This window comes from Gambusia affinis, linkage group LG16 (genome assembly GCF_019740435.1).
Source record: "Gambusia affinis linkage group LG16, SWU_Gaff_1.0, whole genome shotgun sequence".
NCBI classification, from domain to species: Eukaryota; Metazoa; Chordata; class Actinopteri; order Cyprinodontiformes; family Poeciliidae; genus Gambusia; species Gambusia affinis.
In genome coordinates this window covers 15,288,350-15,307,641 of record NC_057883.1, presented here as the reverse complement: position 1 = coordinate 15,307,641, position 19,292 = coordinate 15,288,350, and the positions used below count along the sequence as shown (strand labels likewise).

At 38.0% G+C, this 19,292-nt stretch overlaps 1 protein-coding gene across 6 annotated transcripts in view; it reads right to left on the bottom strand.

Moving 5' to 3' along the window:
- Positions 1–19,292, bottom strand: part of col12a1a (collagen, type XII, alpha 1a) — a 67,452-nt gene that overhangs the window by 36,379 nt on the left and 11,781 nt on the right. For 5 of the 6 annotated variants that reach the window (XM_044143009.1, XM_044143012.1, XM_044143008.1 and 2 more), the window contains exons 11-26: positions 18,281–18,559; positions 17,924–18,199; positions 17,572–17,844; positions 10,217–10,486; positions 8,789–9,055; positions 8,494–8,686; positions 8,274–8,398; positions 6,219–6,368; positions 6,012–6,131; positions 5,731–5,895; positions 5,504–5,647; positions 3,868–4,007; positions 2,065–2,194; positions 1,530–1,675; positions 962–1,091; positions 717–853 (exon numbers count right to left, since the gene is read on the bottom strand). In XM_044143009.1, coding sequence (XP_043998944.1) covers positions 717–853; positions 962–1,091; positions 1,530–1,675; positions 2,065–2,194; positions 3,868–4,007; positions 5,504–5,647; positions 5,731–5,895; positions 6,012–6,131; positions 6,219–6,368; positions 8,274–8,398; positions 8,494–8,686; positions 8,789–9,055; positions 10,217–10,486; positions 17,572–17,844; positions 17,924–18,199; positions 18,281–18,559 — 2,945 coding nt within the window. The remainder of the gene's footprint in view (positions 1–716; positions 854–961; positions 1,092–1,529; positions 1,676–2,064; positions 2,195–3,867; positions 4,008–5,503; positions 5,648–5,730; positions 5,896–6,011; positions 6,132–6,218; positions 6,369–8,273; positions 8,399–8,493; positions 8,687–8,788; positions 9,056–10,216; positions 10,487–17,571; positions 17,845–17,923; positions 18,200–18,280; positions 18,560–19,292) is intronic. The other variant, XM_044143013.1, reaches the window with a different exon arrangement.

Sequence of the window (19,292 nt, the reverse complement as noted above, 5' to 3'; positions counted from 1 at the left end):
TAGCTCTAACAGATGACAAGCAATGCAAAGACAGTACAGCACTGGTAAAACATCTTGCTTAGGTTTTAATTGAGATAGAAGTAAAGAAGAACAGGAATCATAAACACTGTTTTCTCTAAGGAGGCACTGATTGCTCAATAAGAGATTGAAATAAAACAATTGAGTGATTTGATTTTGCCCTGGTCTACAGACACATGAAATCCCACAAAATGCCTCATATGCATCTGTAATAGCAAGTGTTAAAAACAGTCAAAGGTAAGCATTAAAGGCATAAAATGCTACTTAAAGGTAAGTATAAAATAAGGTTCTGTTAAAGGTTTAAAAGTAGTTGAAGCAGCATTATGTAACTTTTACAAAGTTTTTTTCACATATTTTTTTAAAACTATCACCAAGTGGTTGCAGTATAATATGAGACAGATAATCTGTAAAAAAAAATAAAAAATAAAAAATCAAGCTCAATTGAGTGTAATATGTTTATATTTGCATATCCATCCAGGCTGTGGTAATCCTGCCTAGAGACTGCATACTAATTGACTGGATAATATATTTCCCAAAACAAAACAAACTATTGCACAGCCTACACAGAAAGTCTCAGAACGGTTTTGTGTTGTGTTATAAAGATACCAATGTTTTCTCTTTTTTCCTTGGGGAAATGATTTTACTACTTTTTCATTGTTTCTTTAAAGTAAATCTGACAAAACTGGAAACAAACCCACTTCTTTAGCCTCTCCATCTTCAGCCTGGTAGGTTATGATATATTTACGAACAGCTCCAGGAGCAGCATCCCAGTACAGCACCATGGTGCTGTGGGTCACATCACGAACTCTCAGTTCACCTGCAGGTGGCATGGGCACTAAACAAAAAACAAACACCTGATGTCAGTTTTACATTGCTAATAGTATCGTAACATTAAGTTCTTCAAAAATAATTCATTTATTCTGGTGCAAGAGTAACTACATACAGGTGACACCCTGCTGGGTCAGTGGTTCACTGGCTGTTTCTCCGTTGAGGGCAAAGAGGGAGAGTGTGTAGGCTGTGTTGGGGAGTAACCTCACCAGCTGGACATCAGCTGTACCTGCTCCAACTCTCAGCTACAAGGCAACCAAACCAAACAAACAACGAAAAGGTCAGAGAGGAAGTGAATGACTCTAAAAGACACAGATGTGCATGGGGCTGGTGAGAAAAGCTTAAGCTTTAAAGACATCTGTTGAATCTGGTTTTCACCCACTGGGTTTGACACTTCATGAACAAATCCTGATGCTCCCTTTTGCAGAGTGAGCTCACAGTTAATCCACCCCTTTGTGACTAACAATGTCCCTCTGTCTTTTAGTCATCTTAATGTAATGGAAAAAAAAAAAAAAAAACACCGGCTTTTACAAAGCGATTATTCTCTCAGTTTGCAGGAGTTGTATTCATAACAAATGTGATTTGGTGTTGCCATTTAAAATATCTTCACATTTTTTCAATTTGTTAACATTAATTTTTTCTGGTGCCAACAGGATGCGTTTGTAGTGTAGTGTCTGTGTTACCTCCTGCTCGATGCTGGGTTCAGTGGCATTGATGGCGCTGTAGAGGAGCATGTACCCAGTGGCACCCTGAACCTCTTCCCACCTGACTCGCATGGTGGTTGTCTGTTCATCATAAATGGTCATCCTCCTCACAGCACTCAGAGGCACTGTAAAAGAAAAAAAGCATAAAGAATGAAACCACTTTGTTTATGCATCCACACAGACAATACTTGCGTTTACATACTCTGCATTTGCAGCTGGTTAAATCTATTTGTGCTAAAAATCCACAACAAGCTAGAATGTTTTTGTATGTCTCCTTCTATTTAAAACAAAAAAATACACATTTTTTGAATGCATAAAATCACTGTGACTCTGAGCCAAACATGTGCAACAGTATCGCACTTTTGAGTATTTTTTTCATTCCTAATCCTGATCCATTACAAAATTTTAGTTCTTTTCTATAGAAATCTTCAGTTTCTTTAACCATGTTTATATCATTTAATTTCACTGGAGCAATTAATAGGTGAATTTTATGACTTTAAAAAGGGAGACTTACGTGTGGTTTCAATTCCCTTCAGTGGGTCACTGCTGTCTTCTCCCACAACTGAGTAGACATTTACCAGGTACTGTGTCAGAGGTGTGAGGCCTTGGAGAACCACGGTGGTTTTACTACCATCAACAAACACCTAATAAAAAGCACACAGAGTTAGGTGGTCTGTAACAATTTACTTTTATTCCATTTCAACAATAACAAGAATTTAGTTTACCGTTTCTGGGCAGCTTTAGTTGAATCCAAATGTGTATGACACAAGAACCGTTTTGGTCTTGTGGGAAGTTAAATCAAACAACAATTCTCTTGTTTTAGGTTAGTTAGAATTACCAAAAATCTTCTGTAGTTACTAAGTTACAGATTACTAAAGTAATACTAGTTTATTCAAAGTTAGAATTTAACATTTATTTCAACAGTATTTGGTAAAATTGTTTTTAAAATAATTTCACCATATATATATTTTTTTAAATCAAATGTTTTTAAAGAAAGCCAATGTTAGGCATGTTTTGACATATCGGTATTGGTGCAATAAGCAAAACTGGGCTGGCATTAGAAACCCATGATTAGCTAAGTCTCGTTTGTGTGTATTTTAATAAGGGGCAAGGATTGGCTACGTGGATTGGTTTCTTTGCTGTTTAAGTGAAGCAAAGAAAAAATACAGGTGATGTGGTCATTTTTTCACACTGTCGAAGAGGTATATATATGTATGTGATATCAGTAAATATTGGTTATCAAGCTCACAGCAATATCAGTGTCAGATATCAATATCAGCCCAAACTTTTATATCGGTGCATCCATAATTACTCCTGACAGAAATGGTATAACTAAGTCAGATTTGTGGGCTTTCATGCTCATAAAAGCTCATTGACATAAGGACTGATTGATGGCCACTCCAAAGCACTTTGTTCTCTGTAAGCCACTTTGTACCTAATGTGGTAGCGTGGTCAGGCTCATTGCTTATTTGGATAATTCATTTATGCTCTTGTTTTAACTTGCTAAATAGCCGCTGAGTGTATATTGGTAAAAGACTTCACAAAATATCTTCACATTTACTTTTGCTTTTGCTCTTAGGGGTTATAAAAACCATATGTACCAAAACACATTCGTCAACACAGAACCCATCTCTGTCCTAAACAATTTGTTTGCTGGTCATTGCCATGCAGCATATGCTTGAATGTAACTGAACAGAGGAATGCGCAAGCTAAAATATGTAATGTTCTGTTCAATAGTTTTGTGAAATGTTGGAAGTTGTTTATCTACTTTAAATTAACACCAACATGAAACTAAAGCATCCATAGTAGACAGCAGAATTTTTTTTTTCTATATGAATCCAACCCAAACGTGGCTGTCCCATTTCTCAATCCATAAACAACAATAAAAACTCATCAGAAGAGTCAGCATCAAACAAAACATTGAGAACTGAAGGAAAGAAAACAACTCCAGCATTGTGATTAGATTCAGAAACCAATGGCACATCAGTTTCACAAACGGTGGTGGCAAGTCTCTTCTGACCAGTGAAGCCATCATTCGTGGAGACTTTTGCTTTCTAATCCTCAACACTGAGAGCTGTGTGTTTGTGTTCCCTTGCCTTCTAGCAGACTGTAATGTAATTAGATACTGACATAGAGGCCAACACAAACAGGAGGCTGCTTGAGTGAAGTTTCCCACTAGTATCGGAAGCTGTTTGTCAGAAGAGCTTTAAGCCAACATCCAATCAGCACCCAGAAGCTGACTGCAGTTTTAACATGAACTCAATTATTGGCAGGTATGAGGTTTTTGGAAGACAGCAGCAGATTAAATATGGGCTACCTGTTGTGGGGATCCTGACACAGTCATGTACTCCACTCGATATTTTTCCACTGGGCCGTCGGGGGCAGTCCAGGTGGCTCTAAAGGACTGGTGAGTCACTTCAGATGTCACGAGATCAGTGGGTGCATCTGGGGCTCCTCCTGTTTTGACATGGAAATTGTTGCACTAGTAACCACAGAGGGCCATAATAAATAACTTAACTTTCTAGCTTATATAGTAGATAAAAACAAATGCATAATTAAAACATACCATTCCTCTCTGCTTGCAAGTCCTAACAGAATTTTACACACAACAGAGCACGTAGTAGCTAGACTTTTCCAAATAGCTCTTAAATTTGATTAAGGAGTAGACAATTTCCTTCTCCAGAGAGGGAGAAAGAGAAAATATTTGGGGACATAGAAAATAACATGTCTGCAGACATTTTCAGGCACTTGGCTGGTTGCCTGCATCTAATTTTCCACAAAACAACCAGACATCTAACTGACTTAGGTCTATGACTTAATACATCCCATTCATAGAGAAAATTCAGTGTGTGGACATAAAGCATATGTTGTGTCTATGGTGGTTTCTTCTGTCATTCAGATAAGTATACAGCAGCTTCAGAAAATATATCTTTTGAAAAGAAAAATTCTAGCCACAACCTATAAAAACTTTTATGTATTTTAAATGGATTGTATGTGATAGACCAAGAGAAAGAATTAGCAAAATAATTTTATTGCTAAATGCCAGATAACATAGCGAGAACATTTTTAGATATATTTTGTAATTTTCTTTGAATGCAGAAAACTTAGTCAGTATCAGGGATAACTGTCTTCTAACTGTAAAAACAAAATTCTCACTACGTTTCCTGGCATTTAAAAATATAAATAATTTTGGGAATTCTAACTAATCTAAAACAAGCTAAGCTTGATCTGATTTAACTTCAGACAGTAAAAAATAAAATGTATATCTTCTTATTCGGTACATAGAAACAATCGCTATAGTGGAGTGGTTAAAATCAAAGAATATATATTTTTATTGTGGTCTAATCAAAGTTCAGACATAACCTGTATTGCGAACAGTGAGGGCATAGTTACTTTGAAAAACTACGGGCAAATTCTGGGATTTATTATGAGTCTCTGCTCCAAGCCCGAATGAGTAACATCACGTTCAAAAACGAGCCCAAAGAGGCGCAACCCGCCACTCATTAAATTTGCAAGCGACTTAAAAAAACAAAAAAAAAGCCCAAAGCCGCTTATAATAATCGAACTTGGCAACAGAAACTCAAAATATTTCCAGTTTTTCCACCAACAAAATGCACATCTCCCTCCATTGTTTACATTTCTGTCGCATAGAATCGGTCCCTCGACAAGAGGACATACATTAAATAACAAAAGACGATAGTAACGCACAGTAACACTGTTCACAGATGCTTTTTTTTTCAAACCAGACTTCATTTGAGCTATTTTGAAGAGATAAATGGTGATTTATGTTCTAGTTTCCAGTCATGTTACAATTAAACAGTACTTTTTGGTGGTCTGCCTCAAAAACCTCATTGAAATATATTAGCCTGTGGCTGTAACCTAACAAAATCTAAAAACATTCAAAGCGTGAATATTTTGCATGATGCTGTGTTTTGATCCAAACTCATACACACCTCCCTTCACGCTGTTACAGAGGTTATCATTAAGGTTGTCCACAATGTCCAACAGGAAGGAGAAATCAGCCACGTTGTACATGTGGATTTCATCCGGATCGGAGGCAATGGATCTCAACTCATTCTCATCTGCATTCTTCACACCTAGAAATGACATGTTATTGCTATTTATTATTTGATCTACACAGTTATGTTTGTAAAAGCTCACAAATATGAAGTCTGCTTACCAATGGCATACAGCTCAATGCCCTGCTCACGCAGGCTCTGTGAGGGGAGGACAACTTCATCCTGGGATTTTCCATCAGTAACCAAGACACCAATCTTTCGGGCACTAGGTCGCATCCCCACACTCTCTTTAAAATTGTTCTGGAGGATGTAGTTAAGAGCCATTCCTGTAGATAAAGCATTGCAATGATTTGATCACCACTTTAAACAGCTTGAAGAAAACCCCAACAAATATGATTGCATAGGTAAATCATATCTTTACAGCCAGCTCTGACTGAAGTACCTGTCATGGTATTTCCTCCTTTGTAAGGCAGGTTATTCACAGCATTCAGGAGTAAGTCCCGTGTTGGATGAGCATTCAAGTGCCACTCAGTCTTTGGGTCACCACTGTACTGAGCAAGACCTGAAAATATGATGAACCTTTGTAAGTCCAACTTGTCTCATAATGTATTGCCTTTTAGATGAAATTGCTCATTCTAATTGCACCCACCAATCTGAATTTTATCAGGACCGATGTCAAAGACTCCCACCATGCGAGCAATGAACGCTCGAATGGTCTTGAAGTTAAGCCGTCCAATACTCCAGGAACCGTCCACCAGCAGCACAATGTCAGCCTTGGCAGTGGTTCTACACATTTTGTCTGACATTTCATGATAAAACAATGATAGAAATTTAAAAGGAGGTACAATGAAGCTGTAATGCATACAAAATTGTGTCTGTGAAAGAAATTAACGATGACAGAGGCATTGGAGAAAATATAAGATGTAAAGAAGAGATGAAAAGATAAAAGAGGCAAAATGTATGCTAAGCATTTAAACAAAGGACAATGAAAACATCATTTACAAAACATTCTTAGTGCATTTTTCTTCTTTTTTCCCAGTATTTTACGCCAGAGGGTCCAGGTGGTACAATTATCATCATTCCAGCAGCACGTTGTTAGGGAAATGTTTTTCATAGTTGTGCTTTTCGACATCCACGAGTGTGTCCCACAGGAGGGTTGTGCTGTTAATGGCCCTTGACATATCAAAGGCCTCTGAAGGAGAGAGTAATGTGCCTCTCTGGATGAGCACCATAATATTTACATCCTGTTTTTAACACCTGCATGATGAAAACGAAGGCATCTGATCCACTGTGCCAAGAGGAAGAATGCAGATGTGCAGTGGAAATCGATGTTACACTAAGTGCCACTTACTGCAACTGAAAACAGGTTACATTACATCTGATTAACAGTCGCTGAACTCTGCAATTTGTAGAGAAGCAAAATGAGTATAACTGTATACTTCTGAAAAACTGATCAAATAAATAATTATTACTATTTCTATTTCATTTTGTTTGACGTGAAAAAGTAATTGTCTGGTGTGCAATATGCACATGCATATTTCACACTGCCATTAAGATAAGAACTGACAACTATGATAAACAAGTGTGTCTGAACAACAATCCCTTCAAAAATACCAAAACTTAGAATATTCTTATTTAAAGCATGCTGCAGAACCTGTCCTCTTGAATCTACAAGTAATTTCCATGTGCCAAAACCTTCACTGAATCTGCATGTCTCCTTATAAGGAGCAAGATGTCCAACTGACCTTCACAACTCTTTCCAGTGAACCACAACATTTTCCTTCCTCTAACACTTTCTCTGTGTGTGTCACTCTTACTCACCAAGCAGTAAAGCTTTTTATACGTGCAGCAAGCTTATATGTGCATGGCTCTTTTAGCACTGGCTGTACTTGAGCTGAAGAAACATTAAAAGGATCCAAAGTGATGCAAACAAAAAATAAAAATCCCAGACAAGTGAGTCTTCCTTGACATCTGTTATTGCACAGGGCAATTTGCGTTAAGGAATGGCATTCAAAGAACCTTTTTGTCTTTTATAGGGCTAGTGTTTATAGCATAGTTTTCTAAGTGAAAATTTATAGTGTCCACTGTTGCCGCAGAAAAACCCAACACTGGAGATGTTACTTTATATAACGACAGATACAGTGCACTGCAAAAATGTTCAGATGCCTTTAACTTTTTTCACATTGCAACTTTAGTTGAAGTCTTTATATTTTATTTGGACTTTTTTGTGATTCAGTAACACAAATTTGTGCATAATTTAATAATCAATGTATTTTTTCAAAATAAAATTGTGAAGGGCGGTGTGCATTTAGTTCTACATTCCTCTACTATTACAGCTGCAAGTCTTTTGCGGTACATCTATCAGCTTTAGACTAACATTTTTGTTCCTTTACTTTATGCATAATTGCTTGAGATCAAACAAAGTGAATAGAGATTGTATGCAAATGTTAATTTGAAAGTATTACTACAGATTCTCAGTTGGATTTAAGCCTGGACTTTCACTGGACCATTCTAACACATGGATGTGCTTTGATCTAAACCACCATAGCTTTGGTTGTATGTTTATGCAGAGGCGGTTCTAGCCTGTTTGGCACCATGGGAGAGCAACCCCCTGGCTAATGGAGATGTTCCTGTTGCTTTGCACTCTTTAAATATTTTCAAATCATATCTCAGTGGTTTGTAAAATATTCTTAAGCAACTTTACTTGGTCCATCATATGGAGGAGGTTCAGGTGCATCAGAGTATGTTGTGTTCTCTTCTCCAGCCAGTGGCACACTCTCTCCTCCATCAAACATACCAAACACACTCACTGTGTATTTAGTACCAGCTCTGTGAACCAACAAATGTCATAATTACATGTAGTCTAAAATTTTTTATGGTTAAAATAAATGCAAAATTAGTATAGGGAGGATGTAAATACACACCTGAGTTCCTCAAGCACTACAGTATTGTCATAGGGACCAACCATAAGTTCCCTCAGGTCTATGTCATCCTCAGCAGGGTGAAATTTGACTTTATAGCCCTTAACATCACCAGGAGCATGATCCCAAGTCACTCTGAAGCTTGTCTTTGTTGGTTCAGATGTCTGAAGATTCCTGGGACCTTTATAAGGTGACACTGGCGAGTGGAGAATTGAAATGCAAAGAATAAATGTGTCAATAAACTCTGCACTGTAAAGTACATGATCAGGATTTGGTTGATGATAAAACTCCAACATACATGTTGTTCCTTCTCCTTCCCTTGTTTTGCCTTCCCCGGAACGATAGACTGGCACCACAGTTAGGTCATAGGTTGTGATAGGGGTAAGGCGTCTCAGAACGGTAGAGGTGGTGCCACCGGGTACTTTGGCAGCTAGCTGGCGCCCTCCTGGCTGTGGTTTGTAGGTAACACGGTAGTTGACCACATTTCCAGGCGCTGGCTGCCATGTCACCTTCATGGTCTTCTCTGTCTCATCCGAAACGACAATTGTTTTGCTGCTGGCTGAGACTGTGAGTGAAGAAGTAAAATGTTCATGATATGTCAAAAGGGATACACAGTGAATGAAAAGCCTTAGGAAATAAGTCTTTTTGATGCTTTTTTTTGCATGGCCAAGCATGCTAAATGAATGTGTTAACAATCCAACTTTGGAAATGTAAGCAGCATGACTTTCCTGTTGTACAGCAATTAAACAGCAACATAGATAGTTCCACATACATGTGAAAATATACCGACTAAAACCCTTCAAACCTCCCAATACATACATTAAACCAAACCGAATTTATAAACTGACATGTATTTCTACAGCAAACCTATAAAAGCAGTTTGTATTTTTCCAGTATCAAAAGAAAAAAGAAGTATGAATAGTCAAGAGGTTTTGAAATGAGCTGAGGAAAATATTCAGAATGTTTTATTTCAGAGGGAGTACTTTTATTGATGGAAAAAAGCTGCAAATCCAAGTTTGCCATGTGTTACTCAGCCCAAAGAGACCTAAGATTTATGAAAAGGCTCAAGAAAATAAATCAGCAGATGGAGGTGCAACTTCAAGAAAGTTCAGGTCAACGGACTTGCCTCATGGTTCCTTTTGGCATGTGCCATCTTTAAAGATGATCAAAATCAAAAGAACACAAATTTTTCTTTAGCACATTCCTTTTCACTAACTGGTGGAAAAATTCCTCCCCGTTGGAGCAAGTTTCCTCTCCATATGCTTTTCTCATTCAAGCATCATTATGGTCTAACAAGAGTAAAAGGCAAGAGTCTGTCAGTTCTGAATGTCTCATGAAAACCATGTGGAAGTGTCTATGGAATTACAATAACTCTACATGTCAATTTAAATTGCACACAGCCTTTTCAAGCACCTCATTACGTTATCATCTCTGCAGAATTATCATAGAGGTTGATAAAAAGAAATTCAACAAAGCTTAACTTGAGATTTGAATATTTATGGATTTAAGGTCACTTATGAAACTCAGAAACACTCTACCAATATTAAGGTATGACAAAAGAAAAAAGAGAAAAATGGTCTAAACAGATTGCGCCTCAAAAAGAAACTTGTCTACCAAAGCCAAAACTGAAAAAATGCTAAACTAAAAAGTGGCAAGAAATAGAAACAAAAGCTATGATCAATCATGACAGAGAAAAAGACATAATAAAAGAGACATAAAAACTTACTGTCAGTGGTTTCTTCTCCAACCAGTGGCTGGCCCTCTCCATGACCATAAACAGCAAACACTGACACCTGGTAACGTGTCTCTGGGGTAAGACCATCCAGGACGGTGGCAGTGGTGTCTCCTTGTGTTGTCTTTTCTCCAGTCTCGTCACTGAACAGGGACTTCCAAGTGACCCGGTACTGGCGAACATTACCTGGAGCGGCCTTCCAAGACACCGCAAAACTGGTGTCGGTGACGTCTTTGGTCACCAAGTCTCTGGGTGAGCCAAGCTCTATGGATAAATTAAGAACAACAACAGGTAAGTAATTGCATAAAGATTTTAGGAACAATACAGTATGAGCTACAACAATGAGCCTTGTTTTTTGTTTAATTGTAAAAACAAATGGTGTACAACAGCTAATGTTTCTGGAAGAGTTCAAAATGCTGAAAGATCAGGGATTTTAAAGTGGGGTACATTTAGACATTTATTTGCAGTTAAGTTAGATTTATTGGTCCTGGAGTCTGATGCTAAGGGCTAGCCTTAAAGGGAACAAGTCCAAAGAATACTTAGACCTCTCTTAAAACAACTCCAATCTTAAAAACATCTTAAACCTCTATTTGATCCCTATTTAATGTGCAACTAATATAAGCGGCTTTTTATACAGAAGTGGGGAATTATTAAAAGTATTCTTTATTATGTTATGTGACTGGCTTTTCTTAAGAGAAAGATCAAATACATGCCTCGACAAGATCCAAGACCAGAACACCTAAAAGATTTGTGTCAAACTAAAGTCCTCAAGGGCCAATGTCCTGCAAGTTTTAGATTTGTCTCTACTTAAACACACCTGAGTCAAATAACGAGATGAACTCTCCTGGCCAGAAAATACGATTGTTGTTGATCTTTCCATATCACATCAAAGACGAAAAATATCCTATTCTTGTAAAGTACGCAAAGGCCTTTACTATACTGAAGTTATGTTTCCAGAACAAATACAAGACCTTGGAAAGGTCAGGAACATATAAGCTTAGTTGCTCAAATCACAGAATGTACCAAAGTCCAAAACGTTTATTTCTCTCTTGATGAACTTAGAACTGAGTGATGAGCTACAGCTAATGAGTCTGACTGATGTAGCTCGATGTGCCAACCACAATTTTAAAATAGTAACATGGAAGCTGAAGAACAGCAGCAAAATTAAATTCCGAATCTCTGTATCCCTTTAAGAAACTCCAACAAAATGATTGGTTTATCAAGCTGAGACTGATATCTAATATAGACATCTTGTTATTTGAGGAAGTGAACAAAACAAAAAAATGGACAGCAGGAGCAGACCTAGCAATAAACCACCACCACTAATCTGTCTCCACTTCAACCCCTCAGGATTTGTTTGAGCAACTTGATTTTCTGCATGCCTCCTGGAAAAAGTTCTGGAAAACTCATTACAAATCATATATCCCCCAAAAAACTCCTCCCCGGCAGAACTTGAATTTTCCACTGAAACAGAGGAAACGAGAGCCACAAAGTGTGTTTTCTACAGTTGCAGATGTTGTGCGAGCCCTGCTGTTTTTGCTCACTTTTCCTGGGGGACCACTGTGAAAGGAGAAACACAAGGAAATGCAGAGGAGGGGATTTTATGATGGACAGCCACCACATGCTTGGCTGAGAGGGAAACCAACGTCGAGGTGGATTTGTCTGTCTGGCTGCCATACAGCAATGGATTCACCACAGGAAGATGGGCCGCTGCACATAGACTCCCACACATCCTTAGGGATGCTGATCTGATCGTCATTCAAGCCTCTTAACCCCAACATGCCAGCAGCTAATGGCAATATAATCACAGACACAGCAGAGCCTTCAAGCAGGGTGGTCCGACTCAAACCTCATCCATCAAACCAAATGAAAATGGGATAGAGAAATGACACAATGTAAAGAATGAGCCACAAAACAAATTCAACATAGAGGAAATGCATAATTTTTACAATTGTCACAAGGCAGCAACTTTTAAGTCCTTTTAGGTGTCCATTTACTTTTGCTAGAACGGTCATAGTGCCCATCTGCCTGCCTGTGAAGAAAAGCAATCCACACCTTAAGAATAGTGGCCATTTTTCATGAGTGATGGCCAGAAGCTAATGAAGAGTTCCAGATTTTGGAGAACCATGAAAAAAGCAGGGGCCTCTTAAAAATAACCACATGATCAAATAGAAGATTTTTCTTAGCAAAGCAGAGCGAGCTGGATGAACTTGACTGACTTTTCCAGCAGCCTTGTGAGCCGTAGCACGAAAAGATCACAGGATAATGACTTCTGCAGACTACTTTTCATCAATACTTAGAGGCAAACTCAAGAGCAAAGCACTCCTAAACAAAGCACATGGTACACAGACGCCACCATGATTTACAACCAATAATTAAATAGTCATTCAGAAATTGTCAGTTTTTCAAGTAGTTACCAAAAATATGTTTACATGTAGCTTGATTGTGTAAATGCATATTTACAGAAAGGATTGCAGCAGTTTCTACTCAGCACTCTTTCAAATTGTTTAATCTGTCAAGTCAAGAGGCTACTAAATCAAGGTCTGAAACGGGGGTAACGCTAATGATGATCAGGTATAACATTATGACCACCTGTTGATGAGTATTTTGGTAACCTATCTGCTGCTAAAACAGACCTAACAAATTTAAGCATGGTCTCAACCTGAGCCCTGAAGGTGTGCTATGTAGCCATGCACCAACATATCACCAGCAAGAACCTTACTTATTTAGTTGCTTTGTTGGATTGAGATTTTGGGAATTTAGAAGCTAAATTAAGTTTTCAAATTTGTTGAGCTCCTCAAACTATTCCAAAACCAAATCATTGTTGACACTTTCAGTGACAGACAGGAGCCTGACCATATTGCCAGTTCACTACTGTTCCTTCATTGGATCAATTTTGATCCTAACCCATCAAGCCATCACATTTGATATTAATATTTATTGAAAACCCAAAAAGACAGAACAAACTATCTTTTCCTGCAGATATTGTGATTTTGTAACTTTCGCATTACAAGATACAACCTTCCAAACAAGAGAAGAAAAGGTCAAAATTCAGCATACAGTAGCAAAGTTTTAGTGATGGAACAAACTGGGGGTTTTTTCAGCAGAACATTGGTATTACCTGCCTATTTCATAAATCAATAGAGAAATAGCTGCTGAGTTCAATGATTCCACTGAACTCTTACTCAGTCTGTATTGCTTTTTCCACAAACCCCTTCAAAATGACTCCAGGAAAAATGAAGTTTTGCCATCTCAGCGCTGTCACCTTACTTTATTTCTCTTGGTTCACTTAAACATGCACACAAACCACAAAGATGAGGTCTTTACTGTTTGTAAGCCAAGTCGGTCTGCCCCAAGCCATACATCACAGGATCTTCACAGTGGTGGAGAAAACTATTCTGACAATACCTCTGACAAAGTCTGAAAATGTCTAAAAGGTAGCCCAGGGTATTACCCTGTGCTCTTCTACAAATTAGAACTGGTAAATATAATCCTTGGCCACTTTGGACAGTTGAACTTGCCAGTACTTCGTTGGATCCCATTCTGCCTTTGCTCTACAATCTTCTGCCATAGATGGATCATAATGACAATACAGCTGCAGATGGGTCAACCGTGCATCAGGGATGCAAAGCATCGGTTCAACTACATCCTAAAGATCCTCTGTTGGCTTTAGATCTTGTGACACTGAAACCCATTGAAGTCCAGTAAACTTATTATGTTGAAGAGACCAGTTAGAGAGGATTAGAACTTTGTGACATGCTGTATTATCCGACCCATCAGAAAATATGCACACAGCAGTCATAAATGGATAGACATGGTCAGGTAGGTCCTGGATTTGAAACAATGCTCAAGCATTCCAAAGCATGCCAATAAAATACCCCCCACAACATTACACCTGGTGCAGCCAGAACCTTTGATATAAGACAGGATAGATCCATTCTTTCATGCTGTTTACTCTGAAACATATCCCTACCATTTGAATATTGCAGCTGAAGTTTGGACTCATTTGGAACACGCACCAACTTTCCAAGCTATTATTGTCCAATTTTGCTCTGGTTTCCAGTATTTACCTAAGAAGAGAGACCTCCAGTGTGCTCTTCTGCTACTGTAGACTTGTGCTTCAAGGTTCAAATAGGATATTCTCATTCCTTCTTTGTAACAAAGGGTTACTTTAGCTACCATATCAGTTTTTCTATACTGCCCTTCAAAACAACTACTGTTCTCTCTTTCATAAAATGGATAATAGTTGTATCAAATTCCACTTGGCAAGCCAATCTTTCTTATAACAACATCAATACATTTTAAATGACTAAATCCACTTTTTTCTCATTCTGATGCTCACTTTAAACTTCAGCAAGTCGTCTTCACCACATCCAGATGCATAAACAGTAAATAAACTGAAATGAAGGGCAAGCGGTTACTCTCATGCAACTGGTTGAGTTGGTATTTGTATTGACAAGTAACTGGGTGTGATCATGTGTTGGTATGACAACTTTTCAGGTATCATGTGAAAAGTAGGTTCAGTTTTGTTGCCTTGAATGTGGAACCATTTGATGTTTTAATAAGTTTTGAACTCACCCAATAGCCTAAGGCATTGCACTTCACATAATGAAGTAACATTCTTTCCTCTCATCCTCATGCTGTGTCTCTGCCTGCGTCTAGCCCCACCCTTGAGGAAGATGAATAGACAGTCCGCTCTCAGACGAAACAGACAGATCACCCACCACTCAAGGCAACGTTAGGTAACATCTTCCACATGCGGAATAAAACTCACTGAGCTCAAGTAAATAATTTCACCATGTTTGTGTATATTATCCACAATTGGGATGTGTATAATATATCCACATCTCCTTCTGACACCTTCTGTGGGTTCCAGCTGAGTCCTCTCAGGATGTTTCTGTCCAGCTCAAGGCTCCTGTCTTGGCAATTGCTTCTTGTTTGCCACAAGGGAGGTCTTTGTGCAAGCCTTTGAGTTCTTGCCTACACAGATTTCACAAAGTGCGTCATTCAAAAAGTGTCACCCAACACTGTTAGATTATTGTTTTGGAATGACAGTTTTATAGCTTTAGGTGGGTAAGCAACGTGCTTTGTCAATGAAGCGTTTTGTGAGTGGGTGTGTAGCTGACAACACCACAGATTGGGTCTTAATCTGTTAACAAAGCACTTTGTTTGCTTACGACAAACAGGAGAAAATAAATTGCCCCTCCTTCAGACCATTACATTTACATATAATTATTTCTATGTTTTATAATTGTGTAAACAGCTTTCCATAAGCAAACTCTTGCTTGTGACAACCACTAGACTGATTTCACGTTGGCACTTAAAATGACAAATTAAACTCAGTCAAAAATGTTCCTGTTATTTCAGTCAGTTTCTGATCTTTAAGCACTCTAAGATGGATCACCCTAATTTAAACCAGGCCATCCTGAAAAATGTTGTGCCCAATCCGGTGCAGATGGGCCAAGAACACTAATCCTCTTAACCTTACCATAAGCATCTCATCCATCTTCAAGTCAAGCAAATATGTTTATGTTTAGCCAAATTCAGTGATTGATAAAACTTCTTCTAGTTCAGAATAGCACACTCAAGGTAGTACCCTACTTTAAGTTACAAAGGAAATCTTTTACATTCTTCAGAAAGGAAAGTGCAACAGTGGTATTCTCTGTTGAACAAAGTATCTTTGTTGTTGACCTTTCAGACCTTGCCTCCATGTAGCTCTCCCTCTCTGACCTTCTTCTCAAGGGTGACCACAACAAACTTCTTGCACTGCATGAAATGACCAGAGCACCAAGCCACCTTTTGTTGCATGATCAACAACATAGCTCACAGATGGCCTGCAGCTGCTGAATTCTCAGTTCTGTCAGATGGCTTTAGCTGAAAGTAGACATTTCGCCACAATTATATATTTTCAGAATAAAATGATATTTTGTATTATCCTATATCCTAAATAGATTAGATAGGCTACAATAATTCAGACAATAACACATCCCATATAAACCAACGTACAAAAGTACTGCCAAACAAGTATATGACCGAGATTACATGCAAGTTGTTCCATATGTTTTCAGCATTTACGAGCATTCCAAATTTATTTAATTCCCACTTCCTTAATAGGAAGCAAAGCTACCACAATCCACCATCTGTGCAAAAAGAATGACTTTGAGAGCAGCATTCTTTCCTTATGTCTGAAACTTATACAGAGGTCCAACTCATTGTGCCTTGTCAATGTACTCATATCAATTTTACTTTATTTTCCATTACAACCACAAACTATATGCAAACTATTTTGCAAAAAAAGTTGTGTAAAAAATGTGGTGGAAAAAAATGTATCAGATTTTGCAAATAAAAATTGGAGAAGTGTGGCATGCAGTACGTAACACCTTTTTAATCTGATACCCTACAATAAAATCTAATACAAAATACACAACACCTCATTACTAAGTACAGTTCCTCTGTTTGTAATTTGAACTCAGCTTTGTGAAAAACTTTGGTTGAAAAAACAACATAATAAAGACTCAGAATCACAGCAGACAAATCAGGGATACATTTGTGGAACAGCTTAGAAAGGTTAGGCTACACAACCCATACTCCTTCTCGGAATAACTCATGGGTATAATTGCAAGCTTAAATGACTAACTCCCTGAAATGACAGCTCATGTAAGTGGAGCATTAATCATAAAACCAGCAAAGAGGACTATGCAGCAGCACAAATTCACAGCTCAGGTGGGAAAATCCATAGGACAATTATTAAATGTTTGCTCTACAACCTAGAAGATTGGCAAGATTTTGAGTTGTAGAAAGAGAGCCAACATAATTTCCTTATGCAGTTTGCCACAAATGATAGAAAGGAGACAGCAAACATGAAAAATAAGGTCAGATGTGAAAAATAAACAACTTTAATATAGCAAATAGTTTTTCTAAAAACTAATAAATTACTGAGCTGAGTACATATGTACTGCTCCATTGTTATATTCTTACACAATGGTACACTTTCAGATTTTGCAATAATTTTGAAAGGATCTATTACTTTACTTCCACGTCAGTATTTTATGCTTCTTTGTGTTATTACAAGAAAATAACACAATTATTTGATTCAGAATATTTATGACAGACTTGCAACATAAAAAAGTGAAATAACTTTAGTTTTCAGCCCTGGAGAGGCATGACAAACTGGAAATTCTTAAAAAATTTTTTCCAAAATTATCATGTCATTCTCTAAGATTTTATGAGAAAAAGAACATAATAAATTCATCAATACAAAATACCTTGCTCAATGTATTGAATTAAGAATTGACCCAACTAGCATCTAAGAGTTTTAAATTTTCACCTTAAGTGGAATTACTTCCTACCTTCTAAAGTAGTTCCGGTACCCAGAAGAGGATCCCCCAAGCCGGTGGAATAGCGTGCAGTTACAAACAGCTCATATTCAGTAGCTGGTTGGAGGTTCTTCAACATTGCCTGGGTGGTATCTCCATTGACAGATATCTCCTTCCTCTCGCCTCCTTCTGCAGGTTTATAGGCAATGCGGTACTGAAGAACATTTCCCGGAGCAGCCTGCCATGTTAGTTTCATTGTTGATATTGTTTCTTCAAAGACACGAAGGTCTCGTGGAGATCCCCGAACTGAAAACAGGCATGAATGAATAAGAAAGCTACTCAGCAGAGAAAAAGTATACTGATCAATTGAGGTTTCCTGTCTTACCTTCTTTGGTGGTACCATCAATCAACATTTCATCTCCCATGCCACTTGCATACTCAGGGGACACAGAGACACGGTAGGTGGTGATTGGGAAAAGCTCTTGGAGAACTATAGTAGTTTCTGCTCCAATGGTCTGGGCCTCTAGTATTTCTCCTGTGCCACTTAGAGGAACATATGACAGACGGTACCTAATCACAGCACCAGGAGCAGCCTGCCATGAAACCCTGAAACTGTTTGTTGTTTCCTCTGACACTCGCAGGTTCCGAACTTGGCCTTGCTCTGAAAGTAAATGTTTGATTAGAAATGAAAAATCTTCCTTCTATTCAGAAAATTCACAAAAAATCTGAATAAATCTTTTACCTTCAAGAGTTGTTTCTTCACCGGTCAAAGGAAAACTGTCTCCTTTGTCATACTGAGAAAAGACGTTGACTTCGTAGGTGGTGACTGGAAAAAGATGGGGAAGAATGGATGTGGTGGTATCACCTGGCACTATCAGGGAAACATAGTCTCCAGTGATATCTTCAGCCTTGCGGAAACGCACAAGGTAAGACAAAACGGCAGCTTCAGGAGCTGTCCAAGTAGCACGGAAGCTTCTGGAGGTAATCTCAGAGAAACGGAGATCTTGTGGAGGAAGGAGACCTGCACCCAAAGAAATATCTTTTTAGAATTTTTGGCTTTTAAATTGAGTACAGAAACTAAAAATCTGGCACATTTTGAAGAGGATGTACTATTGCTATATTCAGCTCTTAAACTATCAAATTTATTGTGTTACTACCTAACACTGAGTGGTATACTGTGAATAAACAGCAGTTTGCTGTCTATTCTGACAACAAATATACATAGCTCTCTTTTTTAGCTCAGAGAAAGGATCTCTGAGCTAAAAAAGAAACTTCTCTATATCCTCTTAAACTTTCAGTGACATTTCACTCAGTAGGAACAGCCTGGTTGCTTGAATGCAATTATTTCAGTACCTATTGCATCTAATGTATATTTGTTGTCTACTTTCCAACCTCTCTCAGTGAACATGTTTCTGCAATGCTAAAATGCATGAAACTGGGCACTGATTCAAGCAAATTTGACTGGTTTTCTGCCATGCAACTGAAAAATCTTAATATTAACATCAAGACATATTCTAAGATCTAAAATTTTTAGAATTTTCTATTTGTTCTCAAGCAAGAGGCACCTACAACTATCTCTTTATGGATGCCTTTTTCATTGGAATGATATTTCCTGTGAAGAACCATATTTACAATTATTTTCACTGGTCTGATATTCCAGTGAAAATTGCAGCAATAAGCTAATGTTTAACTTTATTTTATTATATTGCTTACAGTTACTGGCATTTTATCTTCTATTTTTAATGTCTACCTGC